At 41.6% G+C, this 18,879-nt stretch overlaps 1 protein-coding gene across 2 annotated transcripts in view; it reads right to left on the bottom strand.

The window, feature by feature from the left end:
• ppargc1b (peroxisome proliferator-activated receptor gamma, coactivator 1 beta) overlaps positions 1-18,879 on the bottom strand; it is a 259,628-nt gene that overhangs the window by 17,529 nt on the left and 223,220 nt on the right. For both annotated transcript variants that reach the window (XM_062039673.1, XM_062039672.1), the window contains exons 4-5: positions 3,798-3,902; positions 638-1,559 (exon numbers count right to left, since the gene is read on the bottom strand). In XM_062039673.1, the coding sequence (XP_061895657.1) occupies positions 638-1,559; positions 3,798-3,902 (1,027 nt within the window). The remainder of the gene's footprint in view (positions 1-637; positions 1,560-3,797; positions 3,903-18,879) is intronic.

Below are 18,879 nucleotides of genomic sequence, written 5' to 3'. Positions count from 1 at the left end.
GGGTTTTGGTCCTAAATGATCTCAGTAAGATATTACAGCTTGTTGCTGAGATTTTATTGAGTAAAACATGCTTGAAACTAGAATATCAACTGTTGCAAAGCTGTGTCATCAACACTCACAAGTATAAAACTACTTTTTTAAAGTAATAATTTCTTACTTCAAGCATGGAAAAAAAAAATCCTGATGCCGAGCGCATATCATTATGTCAAGATAATGGCACTAGCATTTACTTAATCTAAGAATATTTTTCAACGTATTGAGCAAAAAGGTCTCTTTTTTTTTCTACCAAGAAAAGTGCACTTATTAGTGAGAATATACTTATTTTAAGGTATTTTTGGGTTCATTGAGGTTAGCTCATTTTACTTGTTTTGGAAAGCCTCGACAAGCCGAATTTGCTTGTTCTATTGGCAGATCATTTTGCTTTGTTCGAATAAAATACCCCTCGTATTTGTATTTTTTTTTTCTTGTTTTTGAACACTGACTTTTTGCAGTGAGAGTGCCAAGCAGGGTCTCATTTTTGTAGTCTTTGGTATGACTCGGCCGGGGTTCGAACTCACGACCTTGCAGTATGAAAATGATGTGTGCACTTTATAACAGGAGGGCTGTGGACAGGAAGTGACACAGGAAGTGGTCTCACCGCTGTGGCAGGAGATTTCGGTGGCCTCCGCCGCGTCGCCTCGCCGTGGCTTCTCCGTCTGCGCCTCCGTCGTGGTCCCCCCTCCGGCTTGCGTCGGCGAGAGCTTGGCCACCGCCTGGCCGTCCTCTCTCTCCGTCTTCCTGTCGCCCTCCCTGGCCCGCTCGGGCCGCAGCCTCTTGGCGAAGCGGCTGGGGAAGGAGGCCAGACGCCTGGAGCGCCGCACCGAGAAGGAGGCGCTGTCCTCCGCCGGGCTCTTCGGAGCCTCGTAGGAGGAGTGTCTCCTCTCGGGGGAGTCTTTCTCCTGTTTAATGGGGGCGGAGCTGGGCGTGTGGGCGTTGGCTCCTCCTCCTCGGGTGTACGGCGGGCTGAGCAGTCTGTAAGGCTTGCTCACGTCAAAAGAGCTGCTCTGCTGCAGGAGGTCACGGAGAAGCGAGTTGGTCTTCACCTCCCGCCGCCTCACGAAGGGAAGCCTCCTGGTGGCGCACCCGCTAGTCCCCGGGGTCTCCACCAGGACCAAACGGCTGTGAGAGTTTGTGACGGGCGGGCGGGCGGCGTCGGGTCGAGCCCGCGGTCTGGGCGGGTCCTTGCGGTCCAGACCCTGCTGCTTGCGCACGGGCATGCAGTACGTGTGCATGTATGTGATCAGCGCCACCACCGAGTGGAGTTCTTTCTCGGAGCTGAACTGAGGCTTGGCCGGCTCGGCGGGGATCGCCGCGCCTTCCGCCTCGCTGGCGGAGGACTCCTCCTCTTCCTCGTCGTCGTCCTCCTCCGACTCGCTGTCCTCGTCTTCCTCGTCCTCCTCCGTGTCGGCCGCCCGGGGCTCCTCCGCGTTGCGCGTGGTGGTGAGGTGGCGGTGGAGCTCGGTGCACAGGCGGCCCGCCGGACGCACCGCCCGGGGCTTCCGCTCCTGAAAGAGGTCCATCTGAGGGCGGAGACATGGCGTTTAATTGACCGTGTGGCTCGTAATGAAGACATCCATCTTGTGTCTCTTTACTTTTCATACCTATTGGTACCTGTTTTTGTGGGTTTGGGATCTGCATAAGTCCTGAAAATTTGAAATCAAACCGCGGCGGCATTGCCGGGATACCGTATTTTCCGGACTATAGAAACTATATATGGGATATAATTGATTGATTGATTGAGACTTTTATTAGTAGGTTGCACAATGAAGTACATATTCCGTACAATTGACCACTAAATGGTAACACCCCAATAAGTTTTTCAACTTGTTTAAGTCGGGGTCCACTTAAAATTGATTCATGATACAGATATATACTATCAGATATATACTATCATCATAATACAGTCATCACACAAGATAATCATCAGGGTATATACATTGAATTATTTACATTATTTACAATCCGGGGTGTGGGATGTGGGGGGGGGGGGTTAGGTTTGGTTGTTATCATCACTTCAGTCATCAACAATTGAGAACAGAGAAATGGACATTGAAACAGTGGAGGTGTGACTTGGTAGGATATGTACCGCAAGTAGTGGAGAGAGAGAGAGAGAGAGAGAGAGACAGAGAGAGAGAGAGAGAGAGAGAGAGAGATCAGCAGGCATAACAAAAAGTATCTACATTTGATTATTAATTAATTATAAGCCGCACCCACTGAATTATAGGAGACATTTTTTCCCCCAGGGATGATACTTGTAAGAAACGTACCTTACTTGTCGCCATGGAGACAAGGATTAGTGATTTAGAAGTAGCTAAAACACTGCAGACTGCGGATGGACGTTAGCCGCTAGCCATGTCTTAAAGCACCTCTTCCTGAGGGCATTTCAGTGTTATAACTTCACCTTTATCCTTGGTTTTTAAGCCAAAATGCGTCCGTTCTCCCTTTTCTGTCTACACACTGTGTCTGCTTGTAAGTACTCTGTGATTGTGTACTGCCGAACATGCTCCTCTGCTCGTAAAACCAGCAATGATACCACGTGACGACGCAGAGGGGTGGGGGACCGGTACTTTTCAGAGGCGGTATAATACCGAAAATTAGGGATGTCCGATAATGGCTTTTTGCCGATATCCGATATTCCGATATTGTCCAACTCTTTAATTACCGATACCGATATCAACCGATATATGCAGTCGTGGAATTAAGACATTATTATGCCTAATTTGGACAACCATGTATGGTGAAGATAAGGTACTTTAAAAAAATAAAAATAAAATAAGATAACTAAATTAAAAACATTTTCTTGAATAGAAAAGAAAGTAAAACAATATAAAAACAGTTACATAGAAACTAGTAATTAATGAAAATGAGTAAAATTAACTGTTAAAGGTTAGTACTATTAGTGGAGCAGCAGCACGCACAATCATGTGTGCTTACGGACTGTATCCCTTGCAGACTGTATTGGTATATATTGATATATAATGTAGGAACCAGAATATTAATAACAGAAAGAAATGGGGGGAGGGAGGTTTTTTGGGTTGGTGCACTAATTGTAAGTGTATCTTGTGTTTTTTATGTTGATTTAATAAAAAAAAAAAAAAAATAACACAAAAAAAAAACGATACAGATAATAAAAAAAACGATACCGATAATTTCCGATATTACATTTTAACGCATTTATCGGTTGATAATATCGGCAGGCCGATCGGACATCCCTACCGAAAATGAGTCATTAGTATCGCGGTACTATACTAACCCTAGTCCAACTGCCTTCAAACTCACACACGTTCAACATGGCGGGTGATGATAGCCGCCATGAAGAAGAAGGAGGCTCGCACTGACAAGATGAATGAGCGCCGAGCTAGCAGCCGCCGAGTCACACTTCCTCGGCAGGTTGTGGCGTAAAATGAGACGTCTGGCTTTTGAAAGGCCTTTGTTGTTCCTGAGCACTGAACGCCGGGTTGGAGCAGCGCATAAAGACGAGGCTCACGCGTTCGGCTGGGCCGTGCCCTGAATTCAAAGAGAGGGTTTCAGTGCATTCGCCTTCATTTCGAGACCAAGCCTCTCTCAGACGACAATTGAACTGAAACGCAATGATGCTAAAAGTCTCCCCAGACAGTTTATTTAATAGAAGCGCCTCAGGAACAACAAAAAGCGAGCGTCGGCGGCCTGAAAACATCTCTGTGGACCTGACCAGACTCCCTAAAGCTGGTGTTTGTGTGTCAATTAGTGCACCTGTCACACTGAGTCGGATTCCTCACCTTCGCCTGGGGTCGCGCAGGCCGCAGGCGCCATCCTTTGTTGCTATAGCGATGCCCATCTTTCCCCGCGGGCACGTTGGGCGGAGTCAGCAGGAGTTTCTCCAGCTAGCAAGAAAAGAAGAAGATATCAAACTTGAGCTTGTGAGGAATTGATCGCATGACATAACCGACATTATTAGAGATGTCCGATAATGGCTTTTTTGCCGATATCCGATATTGTCCAACTCTTAATTACCGATTCCGATATCAACCGATACCGATATATACAGTCGTGGAATTAACACATTATCATGCCTAATTTTGTTGTGATGCCCCGCTGGATGCATTAAACAATGTAACAAGGTTTTCCAAAATAAATCAACTCAAGTTATGGGAAAAAAATGCCAACATGGCACTGCCATATTTATTATTGAAGTCACAAAGTGCATTATTTTTTTTAACATGCCTCAAAACAGCAGCTTGGAATTTGGGACATGCTCTCCCTGAGAGAGCATGAGGAGTTTGAGGGGAGGGGGGTGTATATTGTAGCGTCCCGGAAGAATTAGTGCTGCAAGGGGTTCTGGGTATTTGTTCTGTTGTGTTTATGTCGTGTTACGGTGCGGATGTTCTCCCGAAATGTGTTTGTCATTCTTGTTTGGTGTGGGTTCACAGTGTGGCGCATATTTTTAACAGTGTTGAAGTTCTTTATACGGCCACCCTCAGTGTGACCTGTATGGCTGTTGACCAAGTATGCATTGCATTCACTTGTGTGTGTGAAAAGCCGTACATATTATGTGATTGGGCCGGCACGCCAAGGCAGTGTCTTTAAGGTTTATTGGCGCTCTGTACTTCTCCCTACGTCCGTGTACACAGCGGCCTTTTAAAAATTCATACATTTTACTTTTTGAATCCGATACCGATACCGAAACCGATACCGATAATTTCCGATATTACATTTTAAAGCATTGATCGGACATCTCTAGACATTATGTCTGCATTTAAAACAAACAGATACAAAAATGCATTTATTATTAAGGTTGGGTACAGAATAGGGGTGCACAATAAAACAATCCACATCGGAATTGCCATTCTTTTTCATTTCATAATTTAAAACATTTTATAAATAGGAATACATTTTTAAAAAGAGATTTTTAGGCCGTGTCCATGCAACCAAAATAAGTTTTTCTAACCTGTAACTTGGTTTATAATTATTCTACCAAATAATCCATTGTGAGAATCAGTTTGAATCGAGAATCAGTTTGAACCAAGAATTGATATTGAATCGCATCGTGAGGTGCCCAAAGATTCACACCCGATTGGGTACTTTCGTAGGTACCGACTGAATTTTGTCAGTACTACCATGTATTGATTTACCTCAAATCAAACCGTAGCATATTTGGATCCCTTTCTTGCCTGTAACTTCACGTCCGGTTGCAGAGTAGGTGCCAGTCAAGCACTTAGCATTCAAACGGGTGTTTTCGTAGCTGTAGTTAATTTTGCCATTTTCCATGCCAGCAAAGCAAGCATGCCTGATAGAAAGTGCTCAAAAGTAAAGCTCCACTTTTCAAAATGCTCTAATGCTACTGATTAGCATTAATGACTTTACATGGTGATTTCAATCCCTCCTACTTTGGTAAAAAAAACTAACAGTTGTGTAATAAGTACATACCTACAGTATAAACACTTTGTAGGACTCAACAAAAGACAAGGCTGGCAAAGACTACCTTTGGACTGCGGCAACACACCGATGACAAACTGAAAAGGATGCATACTTGCAAATGAGACTCGGGAGAAGTGTAAGAAAAGAAGATACAACAACAACAGAGCACAGATTGTGGGTATTTAACACTGAGCTGATGATGGTGAGATTTTAATATTAAACAAATGAACAATTATTACCACATGAACACACAAAAGTACCAAAAATTGGTACCGGTCCCGGGAATTAGTTCTACTCAAATGGAAAATGTACCCATCCTATGTTGTATAAATATAAAAAAAAAAATATATATATATATATATATATACATATAGAGAGAGAGATTTTCCAAGCAACATTTCTAAGTTTTACAATATAACTAAAACAATTCTTACTTACTAAACCGTCACATATGTGAGTGTTTTCATGCGTATTTGTACGTGCTATCGTAATGTCATCAAGCTAGCGTCATTAGCATTAGCTAATATGCTAACACTTTACGAGTGTCTGTGTTAGTATTATTAACGTACTTAATGGCATTGTTTTTAAATTGTTTCAGTTTCTCAAAGTTGTCAGTAAATTCACCAAAACGTCACCGTGGACTTACTGAATCTCTTTAGCTGGTTGGAGAGCTAGCTTATGCAGCTAGTGGGTCCATGACAATGACGTCGTTAGTATTAGCTAGTATGCTAACACATTTGCGAATGTCTGTGTATATATATATATATATATATATATATATATATATATATATATATATATATATATACAGTATATATATATATATACATACAGTATATATACTGTATATATATATATATATATATATATATATATATATATATATATATATATATATATATATATACAGTATATATACTGTATATATATATATACTGTATGTATATATATATATATATATATATATATATATATATATATATATATATATATATATATATATATATATATATATATATATATATATATATATATATATATATATATATATATATATATATATATATATATATATACGTACTGTATATATATATATATATATTTATATATATATATAATAACATATAAACATACATATATACAAACACACGTTTTAATGTAATACATAACATAAATAAACATAAATACATTTAATTAAATTTAAATTAGATAAATAACTGAATAATAAATATGTTAGAAATAATCATTTAATTAGTTTATTTCTAATTAATTACGAATGGGAAAAAAAATACTACAAATATGTATACATGTGCAGTATTATTTGCCCAGATTTTAGGGACAACCTGTCCATTACTTGAGGTTTATCCTGACATTTCCTATGTTTCCAATTGGCTATTTATTGCCGGTTTGACAGAAAACGACAAAAAAAGAGGAAAAAAAAAAAATTTCAAAGTGTGGATTTGAATGTAGGGATGTGCACCATGTTCTGTTTTTCAATGCGGGCTGCAGTGGAAACAATCCTTGAGCCGTGCAAAGCTGCCCTACAGTGATGTGATATCGATGTGATACGTTTAATTCTCCTTCCCAATGCACACGCTCTCCTGATGCGGCGGATGCTCCATGGAGCGAGAGCAGGGCGTGTGGTTGTGTTTCTGTACATTTATCACGTTTATCAGTGGAGCTGACAGCTACACGACACCTTCTTATTAAATCTCTGGCCTTCAAGCATCTACTGACGGCTACACAGACGCTACACCTTCTTCTCCATTCCACTCATCACTCCAATGCGTTCTCACTCACCATTTTATACCTTTTAGCTCACATTTGTTGGCCATCTCTTGACATTTATTCACGTCTGACTGCTCATTCTAAACCTGGAGGGTCCAAAGTGTGGCCTGGGGGCCATTTTGTGGGCCGGGGACGCATTCTAACAATAAGAATATCCACGGTGGCTTTTATAGAACATTGCAAATGATTATTAGTGCTTAAAGTTACCGTATTTTCCGGACCATAGGGCGCACTGCCGATGAATGGTCTATTTAAAAAACATTTTTTTAGGGCGCATTAAAGGAGTCATATTATTATTATTTTTTCTAAATGTAAAACACTTCCTTGTGGTCTACATAACATGTAATGGTGGTTCTTTGGTCAAAATGTTGCATTGATGATGTTTTACAGATCATCTTTAAGCCGCTTTCTGACAGTCGCTTCCGGATGCGCCGTTTATTACGTCTTATTTACGTGGCTCACCTTCGGCAGCGTCTTCTCCCCGTCATCTTTGTTGTAGCGGTGTAGCGTGCCAGGATGGGAGTGGAAGAAGTGTCAAAAGATGGCGCTAACTGTTTAAATGACATTCAGACTTGACTTCAATCAATAACGGAGCAGCATCTCCTCATCCGGAAACAACAACACCGGAAATGTGTCCCGTGAAAAAACGTCCGACCGGAACTCTCTAAAAACGAAAGTTCCTTGGGTGAATAATGTAAACTCACTACACCAGTATGTTTTAGTGCTTTCATGGCGAGTTTACTGACAGATATAAGTAAGAACTTTACACTACTTTATATTAGAAATGGCAACAGCGGAGGATGAATGTCATATAACAAGAAGATAGAGAAAAAGAAGAAGACTATCGACTACAAAGGCGGACGCGCGCAATTTTTCAGGATTTATGCAGATCCCAAATACAGATCAGCAGGTACCAGAAGGTGAGAAAAGTGGCTTTTGCATAATATTGTCTTACCTCAATGTTTTTCAAACTTTTCTGAGCCAAGGCACGTTTTTTTCATTGAAAAAATGCGGAGGCACACCACCAGCAGAAATCATTAAAAAACAAAACTCAGTTGAGAGTAAAAAGTCGTTCTCGCAATTGTTGGATATGAATTCAAAGCATAACCAAGAAAGCATCACTATAGCTCTTGTCTCAAAGTAGGTGTACTGTCACCACCTGTCACATCACGCCCTGACTTATTTGGAGTTTTTTGCCGTTTTCCTGTGTGTAGTGTTTTAGTTCTTGTCTTGCGCTCCTATTTTGGTGGCTTTTTCTCTTTTGTTGGTGTTTTCCTGTAGCTGTTCCATGTCTTCCTTGAAAGCTATTCCCCGCACCTGCTTTGTTTTCGCAATCAAGACTTTCAGTCGTGCAGACTCTATCCTTCTTTGTGGGGACATTGTTGATTGTCATGTCATGTTCGGAGGTACTTTGTGGACGCCGTCTGCTCCACACGCTGTAAGTCTTTGCTGTCGTCCAGCATTCTGTTTTTGTTTACTTTGCAGCCCGTTCCGTTTTGGTTTCATTTTGCATAGCCTTCCCTTAGCTTCAATGCCTTTTCTTAGCGGCACTCACCTTTTGTTTATTTTTGGTGTAAGCGTTAGATACCTTTTAACCTGCACACTGCCTCCCGCTGTCATCTGCATATTGTGATCACGACAAACATCCACCAAGCAATTAGCTACCTGCTGCCACCTACTGATATGGAAGAGTATTACATGGTTACTCTGCCGAGCTCTAGACAGCAGACACTCAGCAACGGCACATTTGCGGATTATAATTACTGGTTGGCAAAAAATATTTTTAACCCAATTAAGTGAAATTACATAATCTTCCATGGCACACTAGACTGTATTTCACGGCACAGTGGTTGAAAAACACTGTTTTACCTTAATAATACTAGTATGTTGAAGCACAGTACAATCCATCAAGCGGTGTGGCTTCATAGCTTACCAAAGTCGTACTAAAACATTTTGATAGATTTTTGAGCGCCGTGTGTAATGTTCTATATTTTCAATGGAACATATACAATTGTTTACTTGAGTCATATTGCCATCATATTGCAGTCTACACGTATCTCTTATGTTTGACTGCCATCTACTGGTCACGCTTGTCATTACACCATGTACCAAATAAAATTGCTTCCAGGTCGGTAAGCAAAAAACGGAATGATTCCGTACATTAGGCGCACCGGGTTATAAGGCGCACTGTCGAGCTTTGAGGGAAAAAAAGGATTTTAAGTGCGCCTTATAGTCCGGAAAATATGGTACAAGACAACAAGTTGCAAAAATTGTGCAAAGAGTGTCGTGTGCATGCCTCACCACTAGTTGGCGAAGACACCCATTCCAATAAGCACTTGCATACTTACAAGTCTTTTGACTAGGCAAGTATGTTCAATACTTTGACATCTTTGACATTTTAAGACTCCACGACGCCATGCAAAAGGTCAGGACACTTTTCCAGACCGTGTGGTAAATGCGTGCATGCAAACAAACCCCACCGACCCCCCCCATGGGTATTGCCTTTCAAAAGGATATTACCCAAATTGTTTCTCATTGCGCGCCATCCGTTCATTCAGCTGGCCGCATTCATGACACCGCTATCATCTGATTGAAATCAGCTTAGGGAGAAAATCCCTCGCTAAGCCCGGCGTGGTTTTGCTACAGGGACCGGGGGGCAGAGGTGGGAGGGACGCAGGAGGACATACAGATGTGGGAGGGTGTAGGTTTTCTCTTCCTGGGGCAGCCATTTTGGAGGCGGCCCTTGAAAACATGCCCAGCCTCTCCGCAGTATCAGAGTCCCGTCAAAGTCAAAAAAGGTACTCATTAAGAATAATACCATATTTTCCGGACTTTAGAGCGCACCAGTGTATAAGCCGGACCCCCTAAATTTGAAAGGAAACATTTCCCCCCCCCCCATATATTAGCCGCACTGGACAAAAAGCCGGAGATATATATGTTTCGAAATGAATTATTTACACAAAGTTTATTTGCATATAGATGTCCGATAATATCGGCCTGCCGTGGCTAACAAGCAAGCTCACTCAGTGACTCGACACCATGTCCATGGTTTGGGATTATTTTAAAGGCCTACTGAAAGCCACTACTACCGACCACGCAGTCTGATAGTTTATATATCAATGATGAAATATTAACATTGCAACACATGCCAATGCGGCCGGGTTAACTTATAAAGTGCAATTTTAAATTTCCCGCCACACTTCTGGTTGAAAACGTCTATGTATGATGACGTATGCGTGTGACGTCAATCGTTGAAACGGAAGTATTCGGACACATTGTATCTCAATACAAAAAGCTCGGTTTTCATCGCTAAATTCCACAGTATTCTGGACATCTGTGTTGGTGAATCTTTTGCAATTTGTTTAATGAACAATGGAGACTGCAAAGAAGAAAGCTGTAGGTGGGATCGGTGTATTAGCGGCGGGCTGCAGCAACACAACCAGGAGGACTTTGACTTGGATAGCAGACGCGCTATCCGACGCTAGCCGCCGACCGCCTTGATGATCGGGTGAAGTTCTTCGGCGCTTCGTCGATCGCTGGAACGCAGGTGAGCACGGGTGTTGATGAGCAGATGAGGGCTGGCTGGCGTAGGTGGATAGCTAATGTTTTTAGCATAGCTCTGTGAGGTCCCGTTGCTAAGTTAGCTTCAATGGCGCCGTTAGCAACAGCATTGTTAAGCTTCGCCAGGCTGGAAAGCATTAACCGTGTAGTTACATGTCCATGGTTTAATAGTATTGTTGATCTTCTGTCTATCCTTCCAGTCAGGGGCTTATTTCTTTTGCTTCTATCTGCAGTTAAGCCCGATGCTATCAAGTTAGCTCCGTAGCTAAAGTGCTTCGCCGATGTATTGTCGTGGAGACAAAAGTCACTGTGAATGTCCATTTCGCGTTCTCGACTCTCATTTTCAAGAGGATATAGTATCCGAGGTGGTTTAAAATACAAATCCGTGATCCACAATAGAAAAAGGAGAAAGTGTGGAATCCAATGAGCCAGCTTGTACCTAAGTTACGGTCAGAGCGAAAAAAGATGCGTCCTGCACTGCACTGTAGTCCTTCACTCTCACGTTCCTCATCCACAAATCTTTCATCCTGGCTCAAATTAATGGGTAATCGTCGCTTTCTCGGTCCGAATCGCTCTCGCTGCTGGTGTAAACAATGGGGAAATGTGAGGAGCCCTTCAACCTGCGACGTCACGCTACTTCCGGTACAGGCAAGGCTTTTTTTTTATCAGCGACCAAAAGTTGCAAACTTTATCGTCGATGTTCTCTACTAAATCCTTTCAGCAAAAATATGGCAATATCGCGAAATGATCAAGTATGACACATAGAATGGATCTGCTATCCCCGTTTAAATAAAACAATTTAATTTCAGTAGGCCTTTAAAGTGTGTCTGACGGATAAAAAAACTGGCAATTTGCAATGACTGCAAAAAGTTGGTTATGCGAGGAGGAACCAAGACGTCTTCCTTTAATACGAGCAATTCAATCTCCCACCTCTTCAAGAATCATACAGAGATACACGATGAATACAAGCGTAAGATGGATGTGAGCCCAGTTTATAATTCCCTGTTATACAGTATGCCAGACAGTCTTGCACTAAAGGAGGACTATGTTATTGTTTACTTTATTACTCTAGTTTACTCTGGACTGAAGCTGTGTGCCTTCATTGTTTTTGTAGCTGTTGTTTTGAGGCATGTTTAAAAAAAAAAAAAAGTAATGCACTTTTTGATAGTCAAAGTTTTGTTTTTCTCATAGTTGTAGTGGGTGTAAGGATTATCTCAGGGAGAGCACGTCCCAAATTCCAAAATGCTGTTTTGAGGCATGTTAAAAAAAATAACGCACTTTGTGACTTCAATAATAAATATGGCAGTGCCATGTTGGCATTTTTTTCCATAACTTGAGTTGATTTATTTTGGAAAACCTTGTTACACACACACACACACAGATACACACGGCAAAATGAGCTAACGTTACGCTAAAAGCGAATTAGCCTTCACCTCAAGCCAGGACTGTGAGCGAGCTGAACTGCCTTTAATATTTCCAGAAGGCTCATAGTGACGTTACTAGTAGTTGACTGGGAGGTGTTTATTATAATTTGGGGAGAGTCCGCCGCCTGATGATTACCTGCTAAACGCTAAGCACTGACTACATGCGCTCTGAATACGCACTGCTGATTGCCTGTTACCGCTCTGGATACGCACTGCTGATTGGCTGTTACCGCTCTGTTTGTAACCTATCAGATGGTTGTGTGGGTGGGACAATGCTGGGTGCTGTGTAGAGTCCTGACAGAGACAGAGGCAGAAGGAAGCGGAGGCGGCTACTTAATATGTTGGTGTGGAAACTCGTTCGGTACACCTCCGAACCGAACCGAAACCCCCGTACCGAAACGGTTCAATACAAATACACGTACCGTTACACCCCTAGTTAGAACACATAAAAAAAGGACAAATGTGTCACATACGGATTGTGAATGATAGGCAATAAAAAAGTGCAGTTCCCCTTTAAAGTAGTCCCATGTCTATCACTAATACGACTCATAAGTAAATAGCATAATTTGCTGAAAAGATGATACATAAATACACGTGCACATAAAACCACACCAAATGTTCGGCCATTAGAGAAGACACACAATAAGCGACGTCCTGCCCGGCTCTAATTCAAATTTATGTTGAGAAACAGATACGCCTTTATGGGCTTTTTACTTAGCATCTTTATGACAAGGTGACACTACGGCGAGATAAATGACGAAGTGAGCGTCTCCCCATCAAACAAACACGTTATTGCTGGGTGGAATTGCAGCGGTGACTCAGGATTTGCACAAAAAAACACAGCAATTGTGTGTTAATTGATACAGCAAAGTACAAACCCCGTTTCCATATGAGTTGGGAAACTGTTAGATGTAAACATAAACGGAATACAATGATTTGCAAATCCTTTTCGACCCATATTCAATTGAATGCACTACAAAGACAAGATATTTGATGTTGAAACTCATAAACTTTATCTTTTTTTTGCAAATAATAATTAACTTAGAATTTCACGGCTGCAACACGTGCCAAAGTAGTTGGGAAAGGGCATGTTCACCACTGTGTTACATGGCCTTTCCTTTTAACAACACTCAGTAAACGTTTGGGAACTGAGGAGACACATTTTTGAAGCTTCTCAGGTGGAATTCTTTCCAATTCTTGCTTGATGTACAGCTTAAGTTGTTCAACAGTTGTGGTATTTTAGGCTTCATAGTGCGCCACACATTTTCAATGGGAGACAGGTCTGGACTACAGGCAGGCCAGTCTAGTACCCGCACTCTTTTACTATGAAGCCACATTGATGTAACACATGGCTTGGCATTGTCTTGCTGAAATAAGCAGGGGCGTCCATGGTAACGTTGCTTGGATGGCAACATATGTTGCTCCAAAACCTGTATGTACCTTTCAGCATTAATGGAGCCTTCACAGATGTGTAAGTTACCCATGTCTTGGGCACTAATACACCCCCATACCATCACACATGCTGGCTTTTACACTTTGCGCCTATAACAATCCGGATGGTTCTTTTCCTCTTTGGTCCGGAAGACACGACGTCCACAGTTTCCAAAAACAATTTGAAATGTGGACTCGTCAGACCACAGAACACTTTTCCACTTTGTATCAGTCCATCTTAGATGAGCTCAGGCCCAGCGAAGCCGACGGCGTTTCTGGGTGTTGTTGATAAACGGTTTTCGCCTTGCATAGGAGAGTTTTAATTTGCACTTACAGATGTAGCGGCCAACTGTAGTTACTGACAGTGGGTTTCTGAAGTGTTCCTGAGCCCATGTGGTGATATCCTTTACACACTGATGTCGCTTGTTGATGCAGTACAGCCCGAGGGATCGAAGGTCACAGGCTTAGCTGCTTACGTGCAGTGATTTCTCCAGATTCTCTGAACCCTTTGATGATATTACGGAGCGCAGATGGTGAAATCCCTAAATTCCTTGCAATAGCTGCTTGAGAAAGGTTTTTCCTAAACTGTTCAACAATTTGCTCACGCATTTGTTGACAAAGTGGTGACCCTCACCCCGTCCTTGTTTGTGAATGACTGAGCATTTCATGGAATCTGCTTTTATACCCAATCATGGCACCCACCTGTTCCCAATTTGCCTGTTCACCTGTGGGATGTTCCAAATAAGTGTTTGATGAGCATTCCTCAACTTTATCAGTATTTATTGCCACCTTTCCCAACTTCTTTGTCATGTGTTGCTGGCATCAAATTCTAAAGTTAATGATTATTTGCACAAAAATAAAAATATTTATCATTTAGAACCTCAAATATGTTGTCTTTGTAGCATATTCAACTGAATATGGGTTGAAAATGAATTGCAAATCATTGTATTCCGTTTATATTTACATCTAACACAATTTCCCAACTTATATGGAAACGGGATTTGTATAAACCTGCATGCCCATATTAGGGATATCCTGTGTATTAGTGCGCACTGTCTAATTAGTAGAAGATTAGTAGCCGAGAGAGCAAAATCACAAAGTAGTTTCTGGGTCAGATGACTGATGGGGATGCTAATGGGGCTCCCTCGCCTCTTTTGTGGGCGAGCCAACTTGGCCGCGCCTGTGATGATGCGTCTTTTAGTAGGCCCATTGAGGAGCCTGAAGGTCCGCATCTGGTCCACTCAAACAGCGTCTGACTTCCTCCACGGCACTCAATGGAGGCCTTGTGCCCGCCGCACACGGACCAATAGGAGGAGGGGGATGAGGGGGTGCATGTGCAGACCCACGGGTCACACGGAAGAAAACACGGGGATGGCAGGGAGGTGAGTCACACCACTGATTCTCAAACTGTGCTCCATCTAATAATCATCTAATTCAATATTTAAACACTGTGTACTGTAAATTACCGGACTATAAGCCGCTACGCTTGTCCTACGCTTTGAACCCTGCGGCTTATAAAACAGTGCAGCTAATTTGTGGATTTTTTTCTCCAAGAAAACCAAGCAAAGACCGTAAAAAGGTTTGTTATTGTTTATGCTATGCCGCCATCTTCTGGGGGCGTTTGCTCACTACACTTCCATTTGTTGGCTTTCAAATGGAAGTAGAAGTGATGTGACGGGGGACGACGTGGCACTGGTTGGGAGAGTCAAATGGAAGTAGAAGTGATGTGACGGGGCACGAGAGTGGCCGTGTCAGCAACCTGAGGGATCCTGGTTCGATCCCCACCTTCTCCCGCCATCAGTGTGTGAATGTGTGTGTGAATGTGGAAATAGTGTCAAAGCGCTTTGAGTACCTTGAAGGTAGAAAAGCGCTATACAAGTATAACCCATTTACTATTTACCATGTTCCTTCTTCTCGCCATCCATAACGTTTCTACCCGTACGGATTCTTCATCACTCCAAGTAACGTGTGTAAGTCTTACAATATACTGTAACTAAAACTGTTTATACTTACTAAACCGCCCCAAGTGTGATGTCTATAGGAGGGTTTTCATGCATATTTGTACGTGTAATCGAGCTAGCGTCGTTAGCATTAGCTGCTAATATACTAACATGTTTACAGGTGTCTGTGTTAGTATTATTAACTTACAATGGCATCCTTTTTGTATTGATTCAGTCCTCTTTTTTTTTTTTTTTTAAAGCTTACAACCGGGAATAGAAGGGCCATTCCGTCTTCTAGCCGTCCATAGCGTTTCTACTCGTATGGATTCTTCATTCATCACGCCGAGCAACGTTTGTAAGATTTACAATATAACTAAAACCGTCCCATGTGTGATGTCTGTAGGAGTGTTTTCATGCATATGTGCACGCGCTATCGTAATGAAGCTAGCGTCGTTAGCATTAGCTAATATGCTAACACGTTTACGAGTGTCTGTGTTAGTATTATTATATTACAACGGCTTTGTTTTTGTATTGTTTCAGTTTCACAAATTCCTCGGTAAATTCCTCGAGACGTCACCGTGGAGTTACTGAGTCTGTTTAGCTGATTGGAGAGCTAGCTTCCGTAGCTAGTGGGTCCATGACGATGACTTCTGTTTGGTTTGATCAGCCGTTTTACTGCCGTGTTACAGACACCGTTTGGAAATAATTAAGGTATTTAAATATAGATTTAAAGTTAAAGTGAAAGTACCGCTGATAGTCACACACACACTAGGTGTGGTGAAATTACTCTCTGCATTTGACCCATGTGAGGGGAGCAGTGAGCAGCAGCGCTGGCCGCGCTCGGGAATCATTTTGGTGATTTAACCCCCAATTCCAACCCTTGATGTTGAGTGCCAAGCAGGGAGGTAATGGGTGCCATCTTTGGAGTCTTTGGTATGACTCGGCCGGGGTTTGAACTTACAACCTACCGATTTACAAAATCTTTCTGTGGTAATAACTCATTTCGCAGCCAAAAAAAATGTGGTGGGTGTGGCTTATATACCGGAGCGCTATAAAGTCTGGAAAACGCGGTAATGTTACAGTGGCCAACAATATAAAATATACTTGATAAATTAAACCTCTGCCTTGTTTTTGATGAATATTTAGGCCTACTACGCTACTGTATTTTAACGTTCGGTCATCAAGTGTTTTCTCGGGTGGTACGTTTGAGAAGCCCTGGGTTAGAACACAAGAGAAAGACAAACGAGGACGCACTAATGAGGCCACAAACGCACGGCTGGGTGAACAAACTGAAAGGATGACGGACACGACAACAAACCCTGACCGTCACATGACCAATGCACGGTAAAACTTTTTAAAAAATAGCGGCTTTTGAGGAACGTATCAATTTTATGGAAAGTTTGAAACAGGTGAAATTATTTTTAAACGCTCATGCAAACAAAATATAAATATCTATACAATACTTCCTGTCTGCTCAGATGTGTCTTCTATCTGTGCCAGCCCTACGGCTCACAATCAAATCCATGACTTTAAAAGGCAATAAAAGTCGACGCATTTCACGGCTAAATTGGTTTGAATATTCATCAGCATTTATTTACTTAGTGCATTTATTTGTCCCTGGATAATTGCGGTAATTACCAATCTATTCAAGCTCATTTCTAACAAACGACATGCACATAATTAGAAACACACAAGAATGTGTTCATTAGTTCATCTGCAGTTCTGACTCATACCAGCAGAGGGAGCTATAGTAAATCTGATCTTGCCCTAATTGCAATAAACATATTTCCCCAAACTGTTTTAGTTAAATATTGTTTTCCTGTTCAATTAATAAACTTTTCAGGTTAATTAAAAAAAAATTAAACTATAGCTTCTGCAGTTTTATGAATGTTTGCTTGTTTCATTGACGTCCCCATGACCAATGAAGGACTTTAAGAACATTCCAAGCTTGAGGACTTCAAGCATGAGTGCAGTGACTTTATGGACTTGTTTAATCATTTCTTCTTTCGCTTCCTATTTTCTCTCTCAGCAGGCAGACGTGTGCTGACGTTGACCTTAGGGGTCTCCTGAGTGGACAAGGACGGATTAATGATGAACCAGCCCGCTTATCGACTGACGGACGGACGGGGGGCTTCATTAAAGTCAAGCAAGGGCCGGGCGGTCACATGCGACGGGCTCCTTTGTTTTTGCAACATTGGGTCAAAGATGGCGTCTTTCGTAATTGCTGACTCATCGTTTTGGACTAGAAAATACCACCATGACATTTAGCACCCTGTATACACGTTTACCTACATTATGTGTGTGCAGCGCCCTGTATGCTACCTACTGAAGGACCAACAATTATTTGCACACATTTTTAACACTTAAAGGTTCTCTGCTAAACATTTTGTACTCCAAGACATTGAGAATACATATAAGTATCTCAACTTACAAGTTACTTATTGGTTCTGTGATGGAGCTCTTAATTAACTTAAATCAACGTCTCCAATTGAAATAAATTCAAATACACTACCGTTCAAAAGTTTGGGGTCACCCAAACAATTTTGTGGAATAGCCTTCATTTCTAAGAACAAGAATAGACTGTCGAGTTTCAGATGAAAGTTCTCTTTTTTCTGGCCATTTTGAACATTTAATTGACCCCACAAATGTGATGCTCCAGAAACTCAATCTGCTCAAAGGAAGGTCAGTTTTGTAGCTTGTGTAACGAGCTAAACTGTTTTCAGATGTGTGAACATGATTGCACAAGGGTTTTCTAATCATCAATTAGCCTTCTGAGCCAATGAGCAAACACATTGTACCATTAGAACACTGGAGTGATAGTTGCTGGAAATGGGCCTCTATACATCTATGTAGATATTGCACCAAAAACCAGACATTTGCAGCTAGAATAGTCATTTACCACATTAGCAATGTATAGTGTATTTCTTTAAAGTTAAGACTAGTTTAAAGTTATCTTCATTGAAAAGTACAGTGCTTTTCCTTCAAAAATAAGGACATTTCAATGTCACCCCAAACTTTTGAACGGTAGTGTATATATTTTTTTAAATGCACAATTTTAACATGTAACATGCCTTTTAATACGAAAACAAACTTTTAGATAAAACAAATATTGTATTAAAAAACAAAACGTGCATGTACTACTAAAAACTATACTCGTTTTATAAAGTATTGTATTTTCCGGTTAGATGGATAGGTTCACATGACTCGAGAGAGCCGACTCTCCCATTGCGAAAAGCTGGATTTCCTTTTTGCACACTTTGCAGCAGGCTACACATGGATTTGGTCCACGTTTTATCCAA

This window comes from Entelurus aequoreus, linkage group LG28 (genome assembly GCF_033978785.1).
Source record: "Entelurus aequoreus isolate RoL-2023_Sb linkage group LG28, RoL_Eaeq_v1.1, whole genome shotgun sequence".
Lineage (NCBI taxonomy): Eukaryota > Metazoa > Chordata > Actinopteri > Syngnathiformes > Syngnathidae > Entelurus > Entelurus aequoreus.
Note: the sequence above shows the minus strand (reverse complement) of the source record. Positions and strands in the feature narration are given on the sequence as shown.